Source organism: Eptatretus burgeri, chromosome 6 (assembly GCF_056783735.1).
Source record: "Eptatretus burgeri isolate ZD-2024b chromosome 6, Ebu_testis_v1, whole genome shotgun sequence".
NCBI classification, from domain to species: Eukaryota; Metazoa; Chordata; class Myxini; order Myxiniformes; family Myxinidae; genus Eptatretus; species Eptatretus burgeri.
In genome coordinates, this window is record NC_140966.1 from 103826304 (window position 1) to 103847858 (window position 21555).

The 21555-nt window shown below is 39.0% G+C and overlaps 1 protein-coding gene and 1 pseudogene across 3 annotated transcripts in view; both read right to left on the bottom strand.

Moving 5' to 3' along the window:
• LOC147025511 (uncharacterized) overlaps positions 1 to 7237 on the bottom strand; it is a 51033-nt pseudogene extending 43796 nt beyond the window's left edge. Inside the window, exon 1 of the transcript XR_015059642.1 lies at positions 7111 to 7237. The product of XR_015059642.1 is annotated as an uncharacterized LOC147025511 (transcript). The remainder of the gene's footprint in view (positions 1 to 7110) is intronic.
• Positions 7238 to 10782: 3545 nt separating this feature from the next.
• The window catches only part of LOC147025512 (uncharacterized), a 101035-nt gene continuing 90262 nt past the window's right edge, over positions 10783 to 21555 (bottom strand). The window contains exon 6 of one of the 2 annotated variants that reach the window (XM_085887003.1): positions 10783 to 13375. In XM_085887003.1, coding sequence (XP_085743129.1) covers positions 13245 to 13375 — 131 coding nt within the window. In that variant the 3' untranslated portion in view covers positions 10783 to 13244. Of the gene's footprint in view, positions 13376 to 15100; positions 18208 to 21555 lie in introns of those variants that run through there. The other variant, XM_085887002.1, reaches the window with a different exon arrangement.

The window sequence follows — 21555 nt, forward strand, 5'->3', positions numbered from 1 at the left end:
CCAAAAATGATACAGTAATGTATGGCATGATATTTCAAAAATGTCATGGGTGAACTATGTTCTCGTGGATCAGGCATGATGTGGCAGAGGTACGCGCTCTACCGAGTGCCCTTCTAGTTCACTATTGTGTCCAAATATGAGCGTCCTAGCTTAAAAAGGTGCCTGTGATATTGCCCAGATGAGAAAAAATTAAATGTAATTTAAAATAATAATAATAATAATAAAATAAAAAAATAATCGATAATAAGTCATGAATCAATTAATTGATCAATCAAAAAACAAACAAGTAGAGGTACATTCAAAGTAAAATTAAATTATTGATTAATAAAAATATTATACAAAATTAATTAACAAAAAAATATATGAAATATCATTTTTGCCAAAGCACATCTTCACTTTTGTCCCCAAATTTCAGCTTCCTAGCTCAAAGGATGGCTGAGAAATCACCCGGACAAACAAGAAAGAAAACAAACAAACGGAGCAAAAACCGAGTACTCCCTTTCTTCCGCGCCCAGCAATGACATGCATCGCCTGGACGCGGAATTGGGAAGGAGTACAACTGGAGAAAAGCAGACATTCCTACATTGAACAATACCCTCCACCTTCGTCAATTGTATACAACACGAGTCATTTCCTTTTGTTGTTGTTTTAGCTAGAACACAGAATGTATCAGGATGTAACAGAAAAAAAGTGGAAAGAGGGGGAAAACATCAAGGGCAGGGTTGTGCTCGTTCTCCACAAAAATACCATCGTGACGGAACACACTACTATTATGGCCCACTGCTATAATGGCCAATATATCCATATCATCCATGCGCCCGATTATGTCACAAACATTGCCATTATCTGTATATTTATGGGTTACTAGCAAATACAAACAGTCGCTTAGCTGACGGTGATATTAAGAGGGGGGGGGAGAAAGAGGCAGAGGTGGTAGAGAGGAGGTCGGAGAGAGAGGGATGTGATAGGGTTGAGAGAGACAGAGGGTTGAGACAGGGAGAGGTGAGGAGGAGGATTCATTCAGATGTGATGCCCAGTTTAACATCCATCTGAGAGACAGCACACCCACTGATGAATCACCCTGCCTGTGAAACACCAGGATGACAGTTTATAGCTGGGTTGGGATTTGAACCTAGGCAAGACAGCTTATAGCAAGCGTGCAGACCTCTCGGCTATCCTGCCATGATGGTAATAAAACGTTTCATTTTTTTTGTTCGTTTGTATTTATCGATGCCAAAGTGACGGGCCATAAAATGAAAGCAGATTGTACAACAACAGGAAATGTGGTGTTAAGTTAAATTGCACATTTTCAGTGAACCAACAACCACCCAATACACCACAAAACAACGTGTGGCCAATGCAGGCGAGTGGCCCCTGAACAATGTTCATGTCGATCGATATGCAGTATTCAGGGACAGTGCAAATATTGTGGAGCGCTCGCCAAGTAGCTTAAGCATTCCAACGAAACAGTTCATAAGGAACAGCTGGCTTAGCAAGCGATTAGTGATCGCCGACTCATCGTACTAAACATACACCTCCCGGAGACACCCAAAATATCAAACAAATTAGAGAAATTAACACTTCTTTTTTTTAGCAGTCGGAACGGCTGCCAAGTTCAATTCTGGAAGTTAAATTTTGTAATTCAGCTTAGTTTAAGAGATTCTCAAGGTTACAGCATGTGCGGTAATGAAATAAAGCCACCAACGCTGGTGTCTCCAGGTGTTTATAAGCATTGCAATGTGTCCAGCGATTCATAGGTATGATGATCAGGCATTCAATAATACAAGTAAGGAGAGTGGAAAAAAAAACCTATCCTGAAGAAATTGTTGCGGTCTGTTCCAAGTCAAGGCATGATTGGGCAGACAAAAAAAAGCCAATTACGACCCCAGCAAGGTAACAGGCGATGTGCCGCGACGGAGAGCAAGGTGGCCGAGGATGCGCCTGATAAAAGGTATAATTAAATAAGGCCGTTAATTATCTTCAAAAGGGGTGTTTTAGTAAACCCAAACACTCAATTTTCACTCATGCACTCCCTTGGAGTTCCCTTAGTATGCATGTAACGTTTCAGGCCATTAAGTTTCATGGTTTTGGAGTTATGGAGGAGACATACTGTTCACTCTTATATGAGCCTCTACGTTGTACATTAAAAAAAAAAAACAGACTGACTGACGCACACTGACATTTATTAGGATGGATTAAGATACAATTGGTGGTTGAATATTATTGAGGATATTTAGGCTAAATTGCATCAATGAAAACGAATATGAAAAACAATTCCAAACTATATTCCCCATGGCTAGTCCATCATATGTATGATGTTTCACATCGTTCTGTTAAACAGTTCTGGAGAAGAACATTTTTTTTACATTATTATTTTCAATCCAATATGGTGACCAAACCACGTGACCGATGATGTCATAAATTTAATTCTTCACTCCCATCAGGTCATAGATCAGAGATATGAATTTTAAGGATAAGGATTTTGATTCAACCAATTATGGCTGGAATACCACTTCACTGATGATGTCAGTGTTATCACCCAATATACCCCACTTCCTCTTCTTCTTCTTCTTCTTGCATATGGCAGCTTGTCTGCCGGGTAACTATCATTTTGTTGGGGCACAACTTTTCCGCCGATGCTGTGCCCCTATACCAATTCACTGGTACTCATTTCATCGACCTCGGAAGGACAACAGGCTGAGTCAACCCCACCTGGTGTTAATTCAGTGGAAAACAGGCTCAAACTCAGGACCCTAAGTTCCCAAGCCAGCCACCCAAACCAAAAAGCCAACACCAGGCTTGTGTAACCCCACTGTGAGTTGGACATATGCCAAGTTTCAATATTTTTCGTAAGCTGTTTCGGAATAGAAGATGTCCAATTCCTTTTCCTTTAATCCATTATGACAGCCATGCCATATGACCTATGACATCAGAATATTATCCATATTTCAAATACAACAAATATTTAAAGTGAAAATATATCTCGACAGATAGGGGCGTTACCATAATCTCGCAACCCCTTCGGGACGAGACTCATGAGGGAAGTGGGGAGGGAAGAGGGGTAGGGAAGGAGGGGAAAACTGTAAATTTAGGAGGTGGGCTTGTAGGTGGAGGTACAACAGGGATATAAAAGACCATGCTTTTGTATGGGGGATGATCCAAAATGGTGAACAGCTATTTTGAAAATCTGGAGGGAAGAATGGGATTGAAGAGAATGTGGAATTTGGTTCCAAAGGTGGATAAATTAGAACAAATTAATGGGGGTGAGAAGTATTTCTGGATTTTTAGAGTTTTATGAAGAGGGTGTTGATGGTAGACCAGTGTGCAATGCAGAAACATGGGGGTGGGGACAAAGTACAGAAAGTTCAGAGGGTGCAAGACCATAAAGGAGGAGGGACAAGGCAGAGAGACCACCAACCTGTTTGCAATTGGAAAGTGTAGGCCCGTAGACTCATCCTCAGCACGGGAAATTCCAATGATCTTGAAGGCCTTGTTTTCTGTCGACATTAACCTGAGGAAGGAGTGAGGCAGGTGAGTCAGCCCATAGGGCAGAGCAGTACTCCATCAAGCTGTGGATGAAAGCCTGGTAGGTGGATCGGAGTTCAGCTGTGCCAAGGAAGGACTTTGTACGACATAGGATGCCCAGTCAGCGGCTGGCTTTTGAAGCCAACTTTGAAATGAGGATTGTCTACGAAAGATCATGGGTGATAGTGAGATGGATTCTGGGAGTGAAGAGGGTGGATAGGAGGAGGATGGATGAACTGAGGGAGGAGATTGGTTTGCAGATGGGGGAAGAGAGAATAGCAAAGACAGCAGATAGATTGAGGGAGCAAGGTAGAAGAAAGAGAGTATACACTGCGGTTGAGATGGGCGGATTGTGTGAGGGGGGATATCCATCAGGTAGGGGTGGTTGGAGAGTGGAGAGAATTGGAGGAGTATCGTGATCAAAGCAGGGCAGAATCTTGATGGCATTGGATCTCACCCTTTATAAAGGGAAGAGGAGGAGGAGAAGAAGAACAGCGAGACCCAAGAGTCTGACTAAATCAACTTCATGTAGAGGATTATTAAGAAAGTAGATGGGGGTTTGCCAAACGGTACTTTCGGAGAGAGAGGAAGAGAGGTAGAGAGAGGAAGCGAAAGAGAGAGACATTCGTCAGGATTGAAAGACATATTCCAAGTGTTTGACCAGCTTGTGATTTTGTCAAGGTCTGAAGAGAGGGAAGAAGCTGCAACCTGCCTGTCTGAAGGATGAGGGGTGTCACGAGAGAGGGGTGACTCAAGGTGTGGTTATCACCTTTTTGGACATGGTTAGCTGTCTGTGCCCTGTCAGTGGTCAAGATCCCTGAGCACACGACAATAGAGCACAATGACTTGACCAATGTGGCCATAATCCACATGAATCCATGGATCCTTCCTTTGCATCGATAATAATGTTTATACTAATGCCAATTTCAACAAGAAAAACAACTTTTTATAAGTTTGAAAATTTGTCAGTATAAAAATGTAAACAATTTAATTTGGAAGTTAAAAAATGAATAATTTCATTTGTAATTTAAAAAATGATAAATAGAATTTGTAGGTTTAAAAATGAAAAATTTATTGTCGGTTTAAAAATGAAAAATTTAATTTGCCAGTTTGAAAATGAAAAATGTAATTTGCCTGTTTGAAAATGAAAATTTTAATTTGTAAGTTTAAAAATGATAAATTGAAGTTGTAAGTTTAACTAGAGTAATTCGACTGCGCGCAGTCGATGGGTATGCTTCCGCTCTCCCACACAAACACTTAAGTATTGACATATTTGACCCTTGACCTTTATCATATCTGGCCCAAAATCTAATATGTTAATTGCCCTGTCTAACTTTACCTTTGTACCAAGTTTGATGAAATTCTAATATTTGAGTTAGGGCGTAAACCGTAAAATTTCAGAGTTTGACCTTGACCTTTGACCTTTATCACATCTGGCCCAAAATCTAATGACTTAATTGACTTATCTTACTTTACATTTTTACAAAGTTTAATGAAATTGTCTTTTTTTTCTTGAGTTAGGGCATAAACAGTGAAATTTATGCCCTAAAAAAAAAAAATTCAGTTTGACCTTGACCTTTGACCCTTATCCCATCTGGCCCAAAATCTAATCACTTTGCCTGTTTGAAAATGAAAAATTTAATTTGTAAGTTTAAAAATGATAAATTTCATTTGTAAGTTTAACTAGAGTAATTTGACTGCGCGCAGTCGACGGGTATGCCTCCGCTCTCCCGCACAAACACTTGAGTATTGACATATTTGACCCTTGACCTTTATAATATCTGGCCCAAAATCTAATCAGTTAATTGCCCTGTCTACTTTACCTTTTTACCAAGTTTGATGAAATTGTACAATTTGCTTCTTGAGTTATCGCGTAAACGAAAATCCCGACGGACGGACGAACGGACGGACAGATGGACAACCGGGAAACATAATGCCTCCGGCACCCTTGGTGCAGAGGCATAAAAACGATAAATTTAATTTGCCGGTTTGAAAATGAAAAATTTAATTTGTAAGTTTAAAAATGATAAATTTCATTTTCCAGTTTTAAAATGATAAATTTAATTTGTAAGTTAAAAAAATTATAAATTTCATTTGTAAGTTTAAAAATGAAAAATTTAATTTGCCGGTTTGAAAATGAAAAATTTGATTTGTAAGTTTAAAAATGATAAATTAAAATTTGCCGGTTTGAAAATGAAAAATTTAATTTGCAAGTTTTAAAATGAAAAATTTAATTTGTAAGTTTAACTAGAGTAATTTGACTGCGCGCAGTTAACGGGTATGCCTCCGCTCTCCTGCACAAACACTTGAGTATTGACATATTTGACCCTTTGTACCAAGTTTGATGAAATTCTGTCCAATATTTGAGTTAGGGCGTAAACAGTAAAATTTCAGAGTTTGACCTTGACCGTTATCACATCTGGCCCAAAATCTAATCACTTAATTGCCCTGTCTACTTTACCTTTTTACCACGTTTGATGAAATTCTACAATTTGCTTCTTGAGTTATTGCGTAAACGAAAATCCGGATGGACGGACGAACGGACGGATGGATGGACAACCCGGAAACATAATGCCTCGGGCACCATTGGTGCGGAGGCATAAAAATGATAAATTTAATTTGCCGGTTTAAAAATGAAAAATTTAAATTGCAAGTTTAAAAATGATAAATTTAATTTGTAAGTTTAAAAGTGAACAATTCAATTTGCCAGTTTGAAAATAATAAATTTAATTTGTAAGTTTAAAAATGAAAAATTCAATTTGAAGGTTTAAAAGTGAAAAATTTAATTTGTAAGTTTAAAAATGAAAAATTTAATTTGTCGATTTAAAAACGATTAATTCAATTTGAAGGTTTAAAAACGATAAATTTAATTTGAAGGCGTCTCTGGTTCCTTCTTTCAGTTCTCGGTTTTAATGGTTGGGGCGTTTGATAGTTTCTCACAACTCCACTTGTTACTACGAGTACAACAAACACAAGGAATGTGAACAGGGCTTTGAGACTATCTATTTATTATGTACACATGGGGAGAGCACCAAAGAGGAAAACTAAAATATCGAACTTTAAGAGAATGGATTGATAAAGAGAAATAGGGTTGGGATGTGTGTGGGAAAGTGGGGTGTGAGGTTACAATGGAAAGAGGTTTTGGACTTTGGGAGGACAGTACATAGGAGTAAAGGAACCATGAAGACGTGATGGAGACAGAAATTCCCACAGGTGCGTACATAATAAGTGAATACAAGCGCTTTAGAGAGGTGGAGCGTATGACAAGGGGAAAAGAAGAATCGAAATTTAATTATAAAAAGGAAGAATCCGAATCCAAAAACTTAATTCAATCGGAAATCCTTGCCTGGGGAAACCAATTTATGTTTTATGCTCACCTGCACACACCACTCAATGTTCTCCACAGCGATTGTACACCGATTTCCACGATAAGAACATCACCTTATGAGTTGATGTACCTGGACAGGTCGATCTTAACACAAAGGAAGGTTCCAGTCTCAGTGGTCCTTGTACGAAGGACTCGTCATGATGACCCAACATCATTACCACGTGTTCACAACATGGTCTTCGAACTTGTCCTCTCACCTGGATAATCGGAAGGTGCCTTTTGCAGTCCAAAGGTATCAGGTTCAACGTCCTCAACTGCCATCCCTCTCTCCGAGGGCTCGAGACCAATAACGGTAAACCTCGAGATAAAACAACTTCCGGCATAAACAAGCACTTATTGCGGGTTTCGCGGAAGCCGATTCGTCATGCTCATAAAAAAAAAATAGAGCAGAATATTGATGTGACGCAGGCACGATGGGCCGAATGGCCCCCTGCTGCATCTCGATTCCTTGTGATTCTGTTGTGATCTTCAATTTTTACCACAATTTCTCGCCTTACCTGGTATTGGCTTAACAATTTCGGTGACTGCCTTAAAATCTTAGGGTTTTGAGTTTGAGCCCTTGTTGTGTCGTTGAATTAATACCAGGTGGGAAGACTCAGGCTGTCATCCTTGAACCGAGGTCGAATCTTCATCAAAATCAAATGAATTCGTCGTTTTTGGCAATATCTCTCAATGGTGAAAAATGACTTTTAAATTATAGTATCCGGATCCAGACCTTCACCAAAATCGAATCAATTCGCCCTCGTCAAGCACCCAATCTCTCCATCAAGTTTCATCCAAAATGGTCTGCAACTCTTTGAGATATCACGTTCCCAGACAAACAGACGGATAAACAAACAAGAAACACGTCGTGCATAGCACAACACTTGCGAAATCCAGAAAACAAATTTGACCTGAAAAATAATTGGTGATTTAATTCAATGACCAATTATGCAACTCCTCTTCAAATCCCAAGCCAATCGGAAGAAAAATGACATTTTTAGAAATTCAGCCTATGTTGACCTTTTGGCTGATGTTGACCTCAAAAATAATTTTTGGTTGATTTCAGTAACACGATCTGCAAAAGCTCTTCAAATTTCAAGTTAATTGGTTTAAAATTGAGGATTATAGAAATTTGGCCAATGTTGACCTTTTGGTCTATGTTTACCTCAAAATTAATAGGTGGTTGAATTCAGTGACCTCATATGCAAATGCTCTTCAAATTTCAAATTAATTGGATTAAAATTGAGGATTAAAAAAATTTGGTCTGTTGACCTTTTGGCCTCTGTTGACCTTTTCACCTATGGTAACCATAAAAATAATAGGTAGTTGAATTCAGTAACCTGATATGTAAATCCTTTTAAAATTTCAACTCAATCGAATGAAAATTAAGGATTTAGAAAATTTGGCCCAAATTGGCCTTTTGGCCTATGTTTCCCTCAAAATGAATAAGTGGTTGAATTCAGAGACCTGATATGCAAATCCATCCATCCATCAGGACCATACTCTGTGCAGAGCGTTGGTGCTGCCTAAGCAGTCTCCTTGGCTATTGGGTACAATCCTGGACGGGTCGCCACTCCGACACAGGATACCAGCAAGCTGGCACTCGTTTTGCCGACCTCGGAAGGATGACGGGCAGAGTCAACCCCACCTGGTATTAATTCAACAAACGAGGGGGATTTGAAAATCAAGATCCTCGGAACCCAAGCCTACCACCCTAACCATTAAGCCAACACCAGGCATGTAAAGCAAATGATGGTGAAAAAAGTAGAGGGAGGATGTGAAAGAGCAACAAAGCAGGATTTTAAGATGAATGAGCTGATGTTATCCAGTCCAGTTGCAGAGTCAGAGTCGAGAGTTGAAAGAACCTTCTCAGGTGCAAAAGATACATCGTCGAGGAGCAGTTGGATATGACAGGGAGGAATGGGTACCGTGAGTGAGGGATTGTGGACACATGATTGGGAAGCACACAGAATTTAGGCATTCAGCCTTCTCATGACTGGAGTCTGCTGTGATGCCATTGTAAGAGAGGTAAGGGATGGAATGGGAGCCTCCACCAGAGACAAACTTAAATGAACATAAAATAAATCATTTTGTCTTTTTGGGGGGGGATGTGTGGATGTAAGGATAGAATTGTAACATGGATGTATTGACGGATGGATCGGAGTAGTTTGTTGCTGGGCAATGCACCTTCTTGACCATTTTCACCAAAGTTAACAGTTTTGAAGATACTTTTACCAATAATTAACTTTTTCTGAGATAAAATCCCCAAAACCTCAGCTTTCAAAACATAAACAAAACTAGGACACTCGGTAGAGTGCATACCATACCTCCACCACGTAATGCCTGATCCATCAGAACATATCGGGCCAAATACATTTTTGAAATACCATGCTATACAGTACTATATCGTTTTTGGCCCGATCTCTCAATGGTGAAGAATCACTTCAAGCATTATCACATCCAGATCTGGATTCGGATGTTCACCAAAATTGAATAAATTCTTCCTTGTCACACATCCAACCTGTCCACAACTTTTTGAGATATCCTGCACACAAACAAACAAACAAATGAAATTGCTCGTTGAGAAAGGAATTGCCGGAATAACTTTGTCATATCTCCATGATCTCTGAAAAAATAAAAACTTGGAAATCAATTTGGTTCTTATAAGTCGATAGTGCTACTGTTTAATGAGTTATCGCACTTAGTTTGGTCATGATTATAACTTGGAAGTCAATCGGACTTGAAATGGCGTTTTTATGGCAATTTGAAATTTTTGATCCGACACCCCTGACATTCGACCCCCGACCGCAAAGAAGGGTGTTGGTGTGACACCCCAATGAGACATATGGTTGGATGCAGTATTGGAAGATGCACATTTTGGATTTGGTTTGAAGTCTATACGACCATTTTAGCGGACGTTATTGCGAAAATTAGAATTTCGGTTTTTCGGTGATCTTACCCTTTCACTTAGATTTACCAAAAACGACAAGTGTCTAAGTTGGACCATGGCCGACATCTGTACCCAGTTTGGTCATGATCGCTGAAAAGGTGTGGCTGCTACAGGGTAAACAAACACAAACAAACAGACAGACAGACAGACAGACACACAGAATGACACACACAACCGACCATCGGATTTCGGCAAATAACAAACAGATAGACAGAAAGGGGTGAAAACATACCCTCCTTCACCTTCGGTGGCGGAGGTAATAAACCGAATCATGAAAAAAAATTCCCACTTTCTCAACCATTTCATCCAAGGGTCATTTATAATCAGCAGTCACCCATTGAAAAATCAATGGGGAACTCCCTCCATGCCGCGCATCATTTTTGAGTATTATTATATGGATAGATGATTCTCTGTATGGACATCTTTAAGAGAATAAACCGGTGGACAGAATAACTTGGAAAACTGGATGTTATCACTCAATAATAAGTCAAACTTCTGGAAGTTGTACAACTTCTCCAAGAGGAAAAAAACACTGCCTTTCCTCTCCCTGAAGGAGTGGGTATTTCCGGTAGGTTGTAGATAACCGCAGCAGATTTCAGGTAATTACCGACGATGACGACCACAACACAAAAATTGACCTATCGCGCTCCATAGCGAGTGGGGCCCCTGGTCCATTTGGACGGGTTGCGGAAGGAGAAAAGCAGTAGGGAGGGATTTTATTTTGGTTAACCATGCACTTTTTGCGTATTATATAGATTCATAAAATTACTCGATATAAATGTCTTTGACAATAGAACCAAGGAAGAACCAAACAAAAGAATGGAGAAAATCACAACTCTGGTTTTTAAACAGAAAATGTAAGAAATGTGAAAAATATGAAAAAAAAATCTTATGGAAGATATCACCAAATTAAAAGTAGATAAAGTGCAAACAAATAGATATTTAAACTATTTTATTAAAGGAAGTAAGAAACAAAGAACCTTGAATGGACAGACAACTTTGATGGATGTCAAGAAATCGATGAAAAAAAATAATGCAAAACAATCTTAAAATGATATGTGGTTCAGGAGTAGCGCAACGAAGAACATGGAGAAGATTACCATTTCATCTCTGCTCAACAAAGCGAGTTTATTTTAAACAACATCCAAATCCCAACATATTGTTTTTCCAACATTATTGATGATGATGAAAGTTAAAAAAGAGATACTTTACAAAACAACCAAATATTTATCAGTTGCATTTATGAATTCAATATAAAGGACCAAGAACTAATTTGCAATCATTTAAAAAATAAAACTTTTATACCGTACATGATTGAGGCCAGTGAAAGAGCTGAAAAAGCTCTTATTTATACTTTCCTCTTTGATTTAAATTAATTTTGTTTTCTGGAGTTTCTACACATAAAATGAACTTAATATCTCTTCTCCCTTCAAGTCATATCATTTATGTCTACGGAACTGTCTAAAATGTCAACAATTGAAAAAGCTCATTAGTCCATCTTTTGGTCTAACCGTTATCAAAATGTGATTTCAATCTGTAAATTGTCACCACATTACTAATTTTAAATTTCGGTTTTCTTAGGTTAATCTCTTTTTCATATCTTAATTAGCAGAGACTCATGGCTGTAGCTCCAACTATCACTGGTACAATTTAAACTTTCTTCAATTTCCAAGTCCTCTTAACCTCATTTTGGACTTCTGTATCTCTAAAACTGCACCAAGGAAAAAAAATTGAAACTTGGAACACGGCAAGTACTCCTCATGGGGAATAAAGTGATTTTTTTTTGAATGACGTCATAGGTGCCTTCATTATCACACCATAATTGCATATGCAGAACGCTACGTCGGATCAATATGAAAATTTTTAAGGATCATCTGGGGATAAAATGGCTAACACAGAAATTTTTGGATGATGTAATCGGTCATATGGTTCGGCAGCCATATTGTTTTTGTTTTTTTTAAACCTTCAAAAAACCTCTTCTCTTTAGTGGCTGAACAGATCGAGGCGAAACTTCACAAGTATGACCGACTATCCATGAGGAACAAAAAGTTTACACATATGATGTCATAGTTTGGCAGCCATATTGGATTAAAAAAATGTTTTCTCTGGAACCGCTCGATCAATCGACATGAAACTTCAAAATTATTATCTAGTAGTGATGGGGAATACATATTTTAAATTTGAACTTAATCAGACACATGGTCTGGCTGTCAGAATTATTTAATTGTTTTGATCTGGGTCCTTTTTGTTTTTTTGATTTTGATTTTATTGTTGTTTTTTTTAATCAGGCTCACTTGACTGTGCCTGGATGGGTTTGAGCTTAGAGTAGTATCAGCTGAATTGTGAATCCCATCGAGGTTCCTCATAATGACTTCATCTTTGCTTTTTGCTTGGGGTTCCTTCTGGTGACTCCAATGCAGGACTGTAGCGATTTGGTCTTCCATTTGATTTGAACTTAATTTATTTTAATCCCATTCCAAATTGAATTGAATAATAATGAAAAACGTCATCCCTTTTTATCCCCCGCCGCGTGGAGGAAGGGGGATATTGTTGTCACCCAGGTTGTCTGTCCGTCCGGCTGGCTGGGTGTCAGCATTTATAGCTGTGAGTGCGATAAGTCATAAACTGTTCGCCATATCGATTTGAAATTTGGGTCACACATGTACCACCTGAAAAGGAAGAACCCTATTGATTTTGAGCGTGGCCGAATCCAAGATGGCCGACTGGGGCGGCCATCTTGAAAAAAAAGGTTTCAATGGCGGGGGATTCCCCATCTCTGATGGGTATATTTCTTTGCAATCATTGGGGCTGTGCTTGTTTTTGTTTCATTTTCCTGTGTATTATCCCTCGTTTGTACCTGTTTTTGGAGGTTTGTTGCTGAATGGATTAAGGATCCCTTTTCTGCTTTGTTATTTTCTTGCTCGTGTACAAATATCATCCGATAGTCTGTTGAGCTTTTCACATACTATGCTAGTCCTACACACGATGTTCTGTGCATTTGATTAGGCTCAGTCAGACCACCATGTTATCTCCTGTGTGAGTTCTAAGATGACAAAGCAAATTACTTGACCACATGAATGTCTTGTTACAGGTTATGCACTTGTGTGCTTCTCTCCTGTGTGAATTCTAAGGTGAGAATGCAAATGGCCTGACTGCATGAATGTCTTGTTGCAAACTGTACACTTGTAAGGCCTCTCTCCTGTGTGAATATGCATGTGATTTTTCAAAAGACTTGATTTTGAAAACGATTTGTTGCAAAATTTGCACTTGTAGGGTTTTTCCACAAGGTATCTTTTCAGCTTTTCTTGCAAAAATTTTGATGTATGGGTTGATTTCTTAGCAACCTTGGATTTTTCTCCATGCTTCCTCAACTCATCATCATAACCGGTTGTCATGTAATTAAAGTTGCATTTTGGTTTCTTGTTGTATGGTTGCTGGTCTTGCTTTTCTCGTGTGACATTTGACTTGGACATTTGGACTGCAGCCTGGAACACTTGTGTCAGAATTCTGAGCTTGTTCCGTTTGGCTGCCTTTGAAAGGGGTGGGTGGAAACAAATCACAGACATGAAATTGATTTGCTTTATAAAGGGTCATTCAAAGATTTAACACAAGTGATCTTTATTCCTTATAAATACAAAATGTGGGCCGTTACAAAGTTTGATATTTCAAATATCGAACATTTCTTAAACAATCTGATTGTTGGATAAACATGGAGGTTTGATGCAGTGAAAGAAAAACACTTCATTATAAAAAAAACTCGAATGGCACTCTTTGACGTCACCAGATATGCCTTCACCCACATCATTACATCATTATAATACTTGCACCAAGGTTGATTTAAATTACTGAACCCAGATTCAGAATCTATCTATAATTCCAGCAATCTCTGTCTGTCTGTCTGTCTGTCTACATGCGACCGCCGTTTCTCGATGACCGCCAGTCCGATCTCATTGAAACTTGCCAGGAATATTGCCGGGGACCCGCGGATGTGCCTTTTCGAGGTTTGAGAGAGAGAGAGAGGGAGAGAGAGAGAGAGAGAGAGAGAGAGAGAGAGAGAGAGAGAGAGAGAGAGAGAGAGAGAGAGAGGGAGAGAGAAGCTGCACATACTGGCATTCACCTACGGGCCCACCCCTACAGGCCCGTATTCGTATTAAATAATTCTGGCTGCGAGACTATGTGTCCGATCAGGTTGAAATTTAACACATATATTCCTAATGTCTACTAATTATAAATGTAATGTTTCACGTTGATTGATTAAGCGGTTCAATGGAAATAATATTTTGAAGATTTTCGTTGAATACCATATGGCTGCCAGACCATGTGACCTATAAATTATTCATGAACATCCTGGTATCCACAAGGCTTGGGGAGCATGTGGTTCAAGTTTCCCCTTGATCTGTTAAGCCGTTCTGGAGAAGAAGATTTTAAAAGCTTTATTCTTCAAAAAATCATAGCTGCCAAAGCATGTGACCTATGACATCATAGGTGGAGAACTTTTTGTTCCTCATGGATAGTCGATCGTACTGTCAAGTTTTGCCTTGATCTGTTTAGCCGTTTCGGAGAAGAATATTTTTGCCAAACCATATCACCAATGACATCATCAATTTTTTTCCCACCATACAATTTCGTTCAAGATGACCCTCAATTTTTAATACTGTTCAGATAAAGCATTCGACGTATGCAATTATGACGTTATAATGAAGCCACCTATGATGTCATCAAAAAAAATCACACTTGTTTCCCATGGGGAGCACTTGACTTGTGGCAAGTTTCAATTTTTTCCACGGAGCGGTTTCAGAGAGGTCCAAAGTTTTTCCTTTTTTCCAACATGGTCACCACATGACCTATGACATCATAATCATCATGAAAACATTCCACATGAGTCATAGTACCTATGGTGAAAATTTATTGTCAATAGGATAAGTGGTTGCAAAGAAAACAGAAAATTACAGGTAACTGGTACTTTCTGTTTCTTCCGCACAAAACCTGCATTTGTCCGATTTGTTCAATCCCGCCATTTTCTTAAAGGTATCAGTGTAGTGTCCTTGGTCATGGGCATTGTGATGAGTCATTCTGCATCCCAATAAATTTGATCTCTTCTTAGCCATTCCAAAGAGCCTTTCTTGTCTATCCCTCTCTCGTGGGGCAACTTAGCATAACAATTGTACATTTTGTGAGGAAAGCACCAAATTTGGCACACGAGTAGCCTATAATATTATGAACAGATTTGGATATTGGGCCATTACAAATTCAGCCGCTGATGGCTGTGGCAGCCATTTTCCACTGCCATCAAAAATTTTGAGATGGCCCAATATCCAAATCTGTTCATAATATGATAGGCTACTAGTGTGCCAAATTTGGTGCTTTCCTCACAAAATGCACAATTGTTATGCTATATTTAGCTAAGTTGCCCCACTACTCCTGTCAAGCTCTTATTATTATTATTTGTATTTTTTTTTAATCTTCCTGCTCTTTTATGATTCTCCATTTGTCAGAGAATATCTGCTGGTATTTCTTTTTATAGTTTTCTTTTTTTACACCTCCACTGACGAAGTCACCAGAGGCATTATGTTTCCGGGTTGTCCATCTGTCCTTAGTATGTACGCACATCCATCCGTCCATGCTAATTTTTCCTGTTTTCTCTGTAACCACTTATCCGACTGACAAATTTTTACCAGAGGTGTGACTACTCATGTAGAATGCTTTAATAATAATTATGTTATCAGAGGTCATGTGATATGGTAGCCATGTTGGTGAAAAGGAATAACTTTGGGCCTCTGTATCTCCAAAACCGCTTCTTGGAAAGAAATTGAAACTTAGCACATGTTTAGAACTCTCCATAGGGAATTAGTGATTTTTTTGATGAGGTCATAGGTGGCTTTGTTGTGACGTCATAACTGCATCCATCCAATGCTTTATCCGATCAGCATGAAAATTTGTGAAGGTCGCCTCGGGCTAAATTGTAAAGGGGGGGGGGGATTGATGATGTTGGTCACTTGGTTCAGCAGCCATTATTTTTTAACAGAAAAACCTTCAAAAATCTTCTCTGAAACGGCTGAATAAATTGAGCGAAACTTTACAGATATGGTGGCCTATCGATGAGGAACAAAAAGTTGTCCACCTATGATGTGATAGGTCACATGTTCTGGCAGCCATATTGGATTTACCCTAAAACGATTCCAAATCATCTCCAGATCGGCTTGACGGATCATCTTCTCCTCCTCGTCGTCTCAGTAAGTATAACCTTGGTATGAATTGGTTTTTGTGTAACATCGTGTGAATAGTTAGAAATTTCCTTGTTTTGGTATCTCGATTGTTGATCTCTAATTGCTCTAATATTGGAATACCGGAACTGCAAGTTGGTTTATAGCTTTGGTTTTGTTACTTGGGGATAGGGATGACTTCACAATTGGTCTTATTCTGTGTAGGTACTCTTTGCTGGTTATTTTACGCATTTTTTTGTGTTGTACATGGGAGCATTCTTCTATTCCGAGGTATTTGTGGGATGCTTCTTATTCCAGTTACTGTATTGTTGTACTTTGATTGATTGAGATGTTGTCTGCTCTTTTTTGTTTTTCCTTGTACAAATGTGCATTTGGTACATTTGCCAAGACCAAACTCCATTCAGATTCCCTCCAAGTACTGCTTTACTAGTTTCAGTTGATCTGCCAATTTCTTATCATTGGGGTCGAAGAGTTTTACATCATCCATGTACAGTAGATGTGTCACCTTTCTTGTTTCATTGATCATTTTTCTGTTGCATGTCAGATTGTATCAGTGTCCTTGTTCCTTGATGAGGTTACTCGGTGGGTCCAGAGCGAGACAAAACACGAGAGGGGAAAGGCTGCCACCTTGTAAGATACCACGTTGTTTGTTTATTCCTGGGATTTCAATCTTTCCTTTCAAGTAAGGTAGTATCAGAGTTGTATTCCAGAGCATCATTGCTTTCTGAATCAGTGTGATTATTTGGGGGTCAATTTTGTATACTTGCATACATTTTATTATTTATGAATGTGGGACACTATCAAAGGCTTTTTTTTTGTAATCTATCCAGGCTGTGGATAAGTTTGTTTGTTGGAACTTGCAATTTTCAAGTCTGCTTTTGTTCAACAATAAATGGTCTATTATTCCATAGCGTCCCCTTTTACATCATTTCTGCCTTGCGTCTCTCCGATGTGAATCCGAATGTGCCGCTTTAAACTGCTTGAATGTGAAAATGTCTTTTTGCAAACAGTGCAACTGTAGGGTTTTTCTCCTGTATGACTTCTGATGTGAGATGTCAAACCAGATGATTCCGAAAAAGACTTGTTACAGATTGTGCACTTGTAAGGTCTCTCTCCGGTATGAATTCTCAGATGAGATTGGAAATTGCTTAACCGCTTGAATGTCTTGTTACAGATTGTGCACTTGTGTGGCTTATCTGCACTTGTATGGATCCTAATGTGCTGTTTCAAACTACTCGCATGTAAAAATGCCTTTTTGCAAACAGTGCAATTGTAGGACATTTGTTCTGTATGCATTCTGAAGTGAGATGTCAAATGAGAGGATTTTGAAAAAGACTCGTTACACATTGTGCACTTGTAAAGCTTCTCTCCCGTATGCATTCTTATGTGAGAATGCAAATTGCTTGACCGTGTGAATGTGTTGTTACAGATTGTGCACTTATAAGGTTTCTCTCCTGTGTGAGTTCGAAGATGACAATGCAAGTTGCTTAACCACGTGAATGTCTTGTTGCAGGTAGTGCACTTGTGTGGCTTCTCTCCTGTGTGAACTCTTATATGAGATTGCAAATTGCCCGACTGCGTGAACGTCTTGTTACAGATTGTGCACTTGTAAGGCTTCTCTCCTGTGTGAATTCTAAGATGAGAATGTAAATGATTTGGTGAGGTGAATGTCTTGTTACAGATTGTGCACTTGAAAGGCCTCTCGCCGGAATGAATTCTAAGGTGCGAATGCAAATGGCCTGACTGCATGAATGTCTTGTTGCAAACTGTACACTTGTGAGGCCTCTCTCCTGTATGAATATGAATGTGGTTTTTCAAAAGACTTGATTTTGAAAATGATTTATTGCAAAATTTGCACTTGTAGGGTTTTTCCACCAGGTATCTTTTCAGCTTTCCTTGCAAAAACTTTGACGTATGGAACGACTTCGTAGCAACTGTTGATTTTTCTCCATGCTGAATCAACTTATCAACATAATCAGTTCTCGTGTGATTAAAGCTGTGTTGAGGTTTGTTGCATGGTTGCTGTTCTTGCTTTTCTGTGTGATGTCTGACTTGGACATTAGGACTGCAGCCTGGAACACCTGCATCAGAATTCTTCTGAGCGTTTTCAGTTTGACTGCTTGAGAAGGGGGTGGGTGCTGAGGGGGTGGGCGGTGGAAACAAATCACAGACATGAATTTGATTTGCTTAATTGAGTCATTCAAAGTTCAACGCAAATTATATTTTTTCTTATAAATACAATATTTGGGCAGTGACATTTTGATATTTTGAATGCCCAACATTTCTTAAAAACAATCTGATTTGTGGATTAGACACTGAGGTTTGATGCAATGAAAGAAAAACAAAATTCGAAAAAGAAAATAATCCAATACCTCCTGCACTATCTTTGTTCTGCATGAAGAAAGAAAAAGTTTCTCCATGAGCCTTCAACAATGAAGGCTAAAATTCTACATCTTCTAATCCACTTTCAAAAGTTTCCCTTTACTATTTTTTTTCATGTATTTTAGTCATAGTGTTGCATGAAAGGCCTCCACTCAAGACCGCACGCAATGTTGACTGAGAATCGCACATACTGAGGTCAGGTCGTCCGATAGGAAGATGGCTGCTTTAAAGGAGAACACAAACGCAATTTTTTTTTCTGAAAACAATTGAGAATCAATCATGGTCCAATTTGAAGGGGAAAAGAAATTTGAATTTTTTTTTGCCAAAAAAGTGTTGAAAAAATCCCGAGAATGTTGATTTTGAATTTTGCCAGTGACATCACATCTGGAAGCCATATTGATCCAAATGGTGGCTTACATAGAGAAACCGTACACGTTGATCTTGGATGTAGACCCTGATTCCACCATTATCAACATATTTTAGGGTTCTCAGAATGTTGAACGTGATCAATGGGATTTTGAAGACGCGATTGGAAACAAAATTAGTGATAGAAATGCTTGCGGGGGAATTCTTGAGCCGTATCGTTTCGAGCCTTGTGCAAGCGATTCAGAAGAAGGCGGCGGACGTGTTCGAGTGAAGATGAAAATGCTGGTCACATGATCGCTACAGATTGGTAGGTTTTGATTTTCCGTTCAATTGTCAGTTTATAAGGGAGGGATTTTGTATTCATTGATAAATCGGTTTAGATGTTATTCGAGCAGAAATACCCATCAGTAGGGGAATTTTGTTGGTTCTGGGACTATCCCATTTCTCCCGTTGACTTTATTGTTGACTCAGGGAAAAACTATTTGACCCTGTCAATAAAAACATGATATTCTCTTTGCTAATGTATATTTCAAACTGAATCGAGTGAACTTACAGTTCGACAAAGTCGAGGTAAAGTTTCATATATTTTTAGTTTCATTTATTTATTTTCATTTCTGTATATATTTTTACAAACCTCTGTTGTATGAAGATTAAGTAATGTATATCCTTATTTTCACAGGATACCCTTGCAGAATTCATTAACGAAAAGGAAATTCTTCCCAAATCTTGGAGTGAGTTGATCTATTTATTTGAGGACATTTTGAATGACCCGAATGCTGGTGAAACTGGATACAATCTGCTTGTTTCGGTCCCACTCGAAGAACTAACAGCCAACAGGCTCAACTTTGGCCTGTAGCCAGAATCTCCCTCCCACCAATGTTGGCAACCAAACAACATTCCACAGTATCCCATACGTAAGCCATGCTGGAATTACTTGGTTATACTCAAAGCTATGTAGTACTTTAATTAATTGTTTCACACATTAATTATTTTCCTTTTTCATCACAGCGTGATTGAAAACTCAAACCCTATCATGGATGACTCACTATCATGGGACGATTATGGCTTTGGATCAAAACATGATTGCCACTTTGCTAATGTACATTTCAAACTGAATTGATTGAACTCACAGATCGACAAAGTCAAGGTGAAGTTTCATTTTTTTTTTTAAATGTATGCGATACAATCAGCTCTGTTGTATGAAGATTAAGTAATGTATATCCTTATTTTCATAGGATACCCTTGCAGAATTAATTAATGAAAATGATGTTCTTCGTGAAACTGGGAGTGAGTTCATAGATTTGTTTGAGGACTTTTTGAATGACTTTGACACAGAAACTGATATGTTTTCATCATGTAAAAGGTCAGAGTTTTGTCTCGTTAAATCATAGTTCCAAGAGTTTTGTCATTTAATATACAACTCAACCAAAAAATATGACATCTTTACCATTTATGTGCTCTATTCACAGAAATAAGAAAAACTTGACACATGATTGCACATGCACACTTGCACATGTGAGCAAGTTTGTCCTGGGGAAACTTTTTCACTCAGCCTACGAAACCTCACACCTGTGCCAGGAGACAGCATATTCAGAAACTCACTTGACTGCATTCCAGAGAATAATAATATGGGTGGAATTTGTGCCTTTGCAACACTTAACTGGCTCCAAACGTGTGAGCTGAGTGCCTACTGAAGCACACTGTACCAACACACAATACCACTATTTCCAATCAATGTATCAATTCCACAATATTTGAAGTTGCTAATGTGGTCAGAATTTATAAATATATTTATTTTTAAAAGTGAGTATATCTATATAATAGATGTGAATGGCGAGATGCCATTCGTGAGTGGGAATACATTAAATTGTGGTGAAGTGATGGTAAGGGCTTTTGTATGTACTAGTACGTGCCCGTAAAAAAAAAATTAAATAAATAAATATTCAAAGCGGGAGCAACAAACAACAACCACAGGCCGTTTCTTCGCTCTCGCGTGCCGTACATGCGTGGCCCGGAAGTTCGCATATTATTCGCAGTTACGATTATTCGCAACTTTCTTCTCCAATGGCTTGATTTCCAATCATCAATTTGGTTTCAGACCAGGTCACTCTACCCTAGATATGCTGCTACTGCTCTCCCATCAATGGATGGAGGTCCTCAATGCCAGACAGGAAATCCGAGCCGTATCCCTGGACATATCACGTGCTTTTGACACAGTCTGGCACCCTGCCCTACTCACCAAACTCTCTGCCCATGGTATTCAAGGCCATCTCCACTCATGGCTCGCAGACTTCCTCTCCTGTCGCAGTCAACGTGTGGCCCTAAATGGAGTTCTTTCATCCCCTCTTCCTGTGCAGGCTGGAGTTCCTCAAGGTAGCGTTCTGGGCCCTGTTCTTTTTCTGGTTTTCATCAATGATCTCTCGGACTCTCTGGAAAATCCTCTATTTCTCTTTGCCGATGACTCAACCCTCTGCCGTACCATCTGTCATCCCTCAGACCGGCAAGCAGCAGCTTCTTCGCTCACTGCAGATCTGGATAAAATCACAAACTGGTCCAACACGTGGAACATGTCTTTCAATCCAGACAAATCTCACACTCTCACTATGTCTCTTCGAAAGGACCGTTTACAAAACCCCCCATCCACTTTCTCAACAATCCTCTGGAAGAAGTCTTTTCTTTCAAGCTTCTGGGTCTCACGATCTGCCATGACCTTTCCTGGGAAAGTCACATTTCCAACC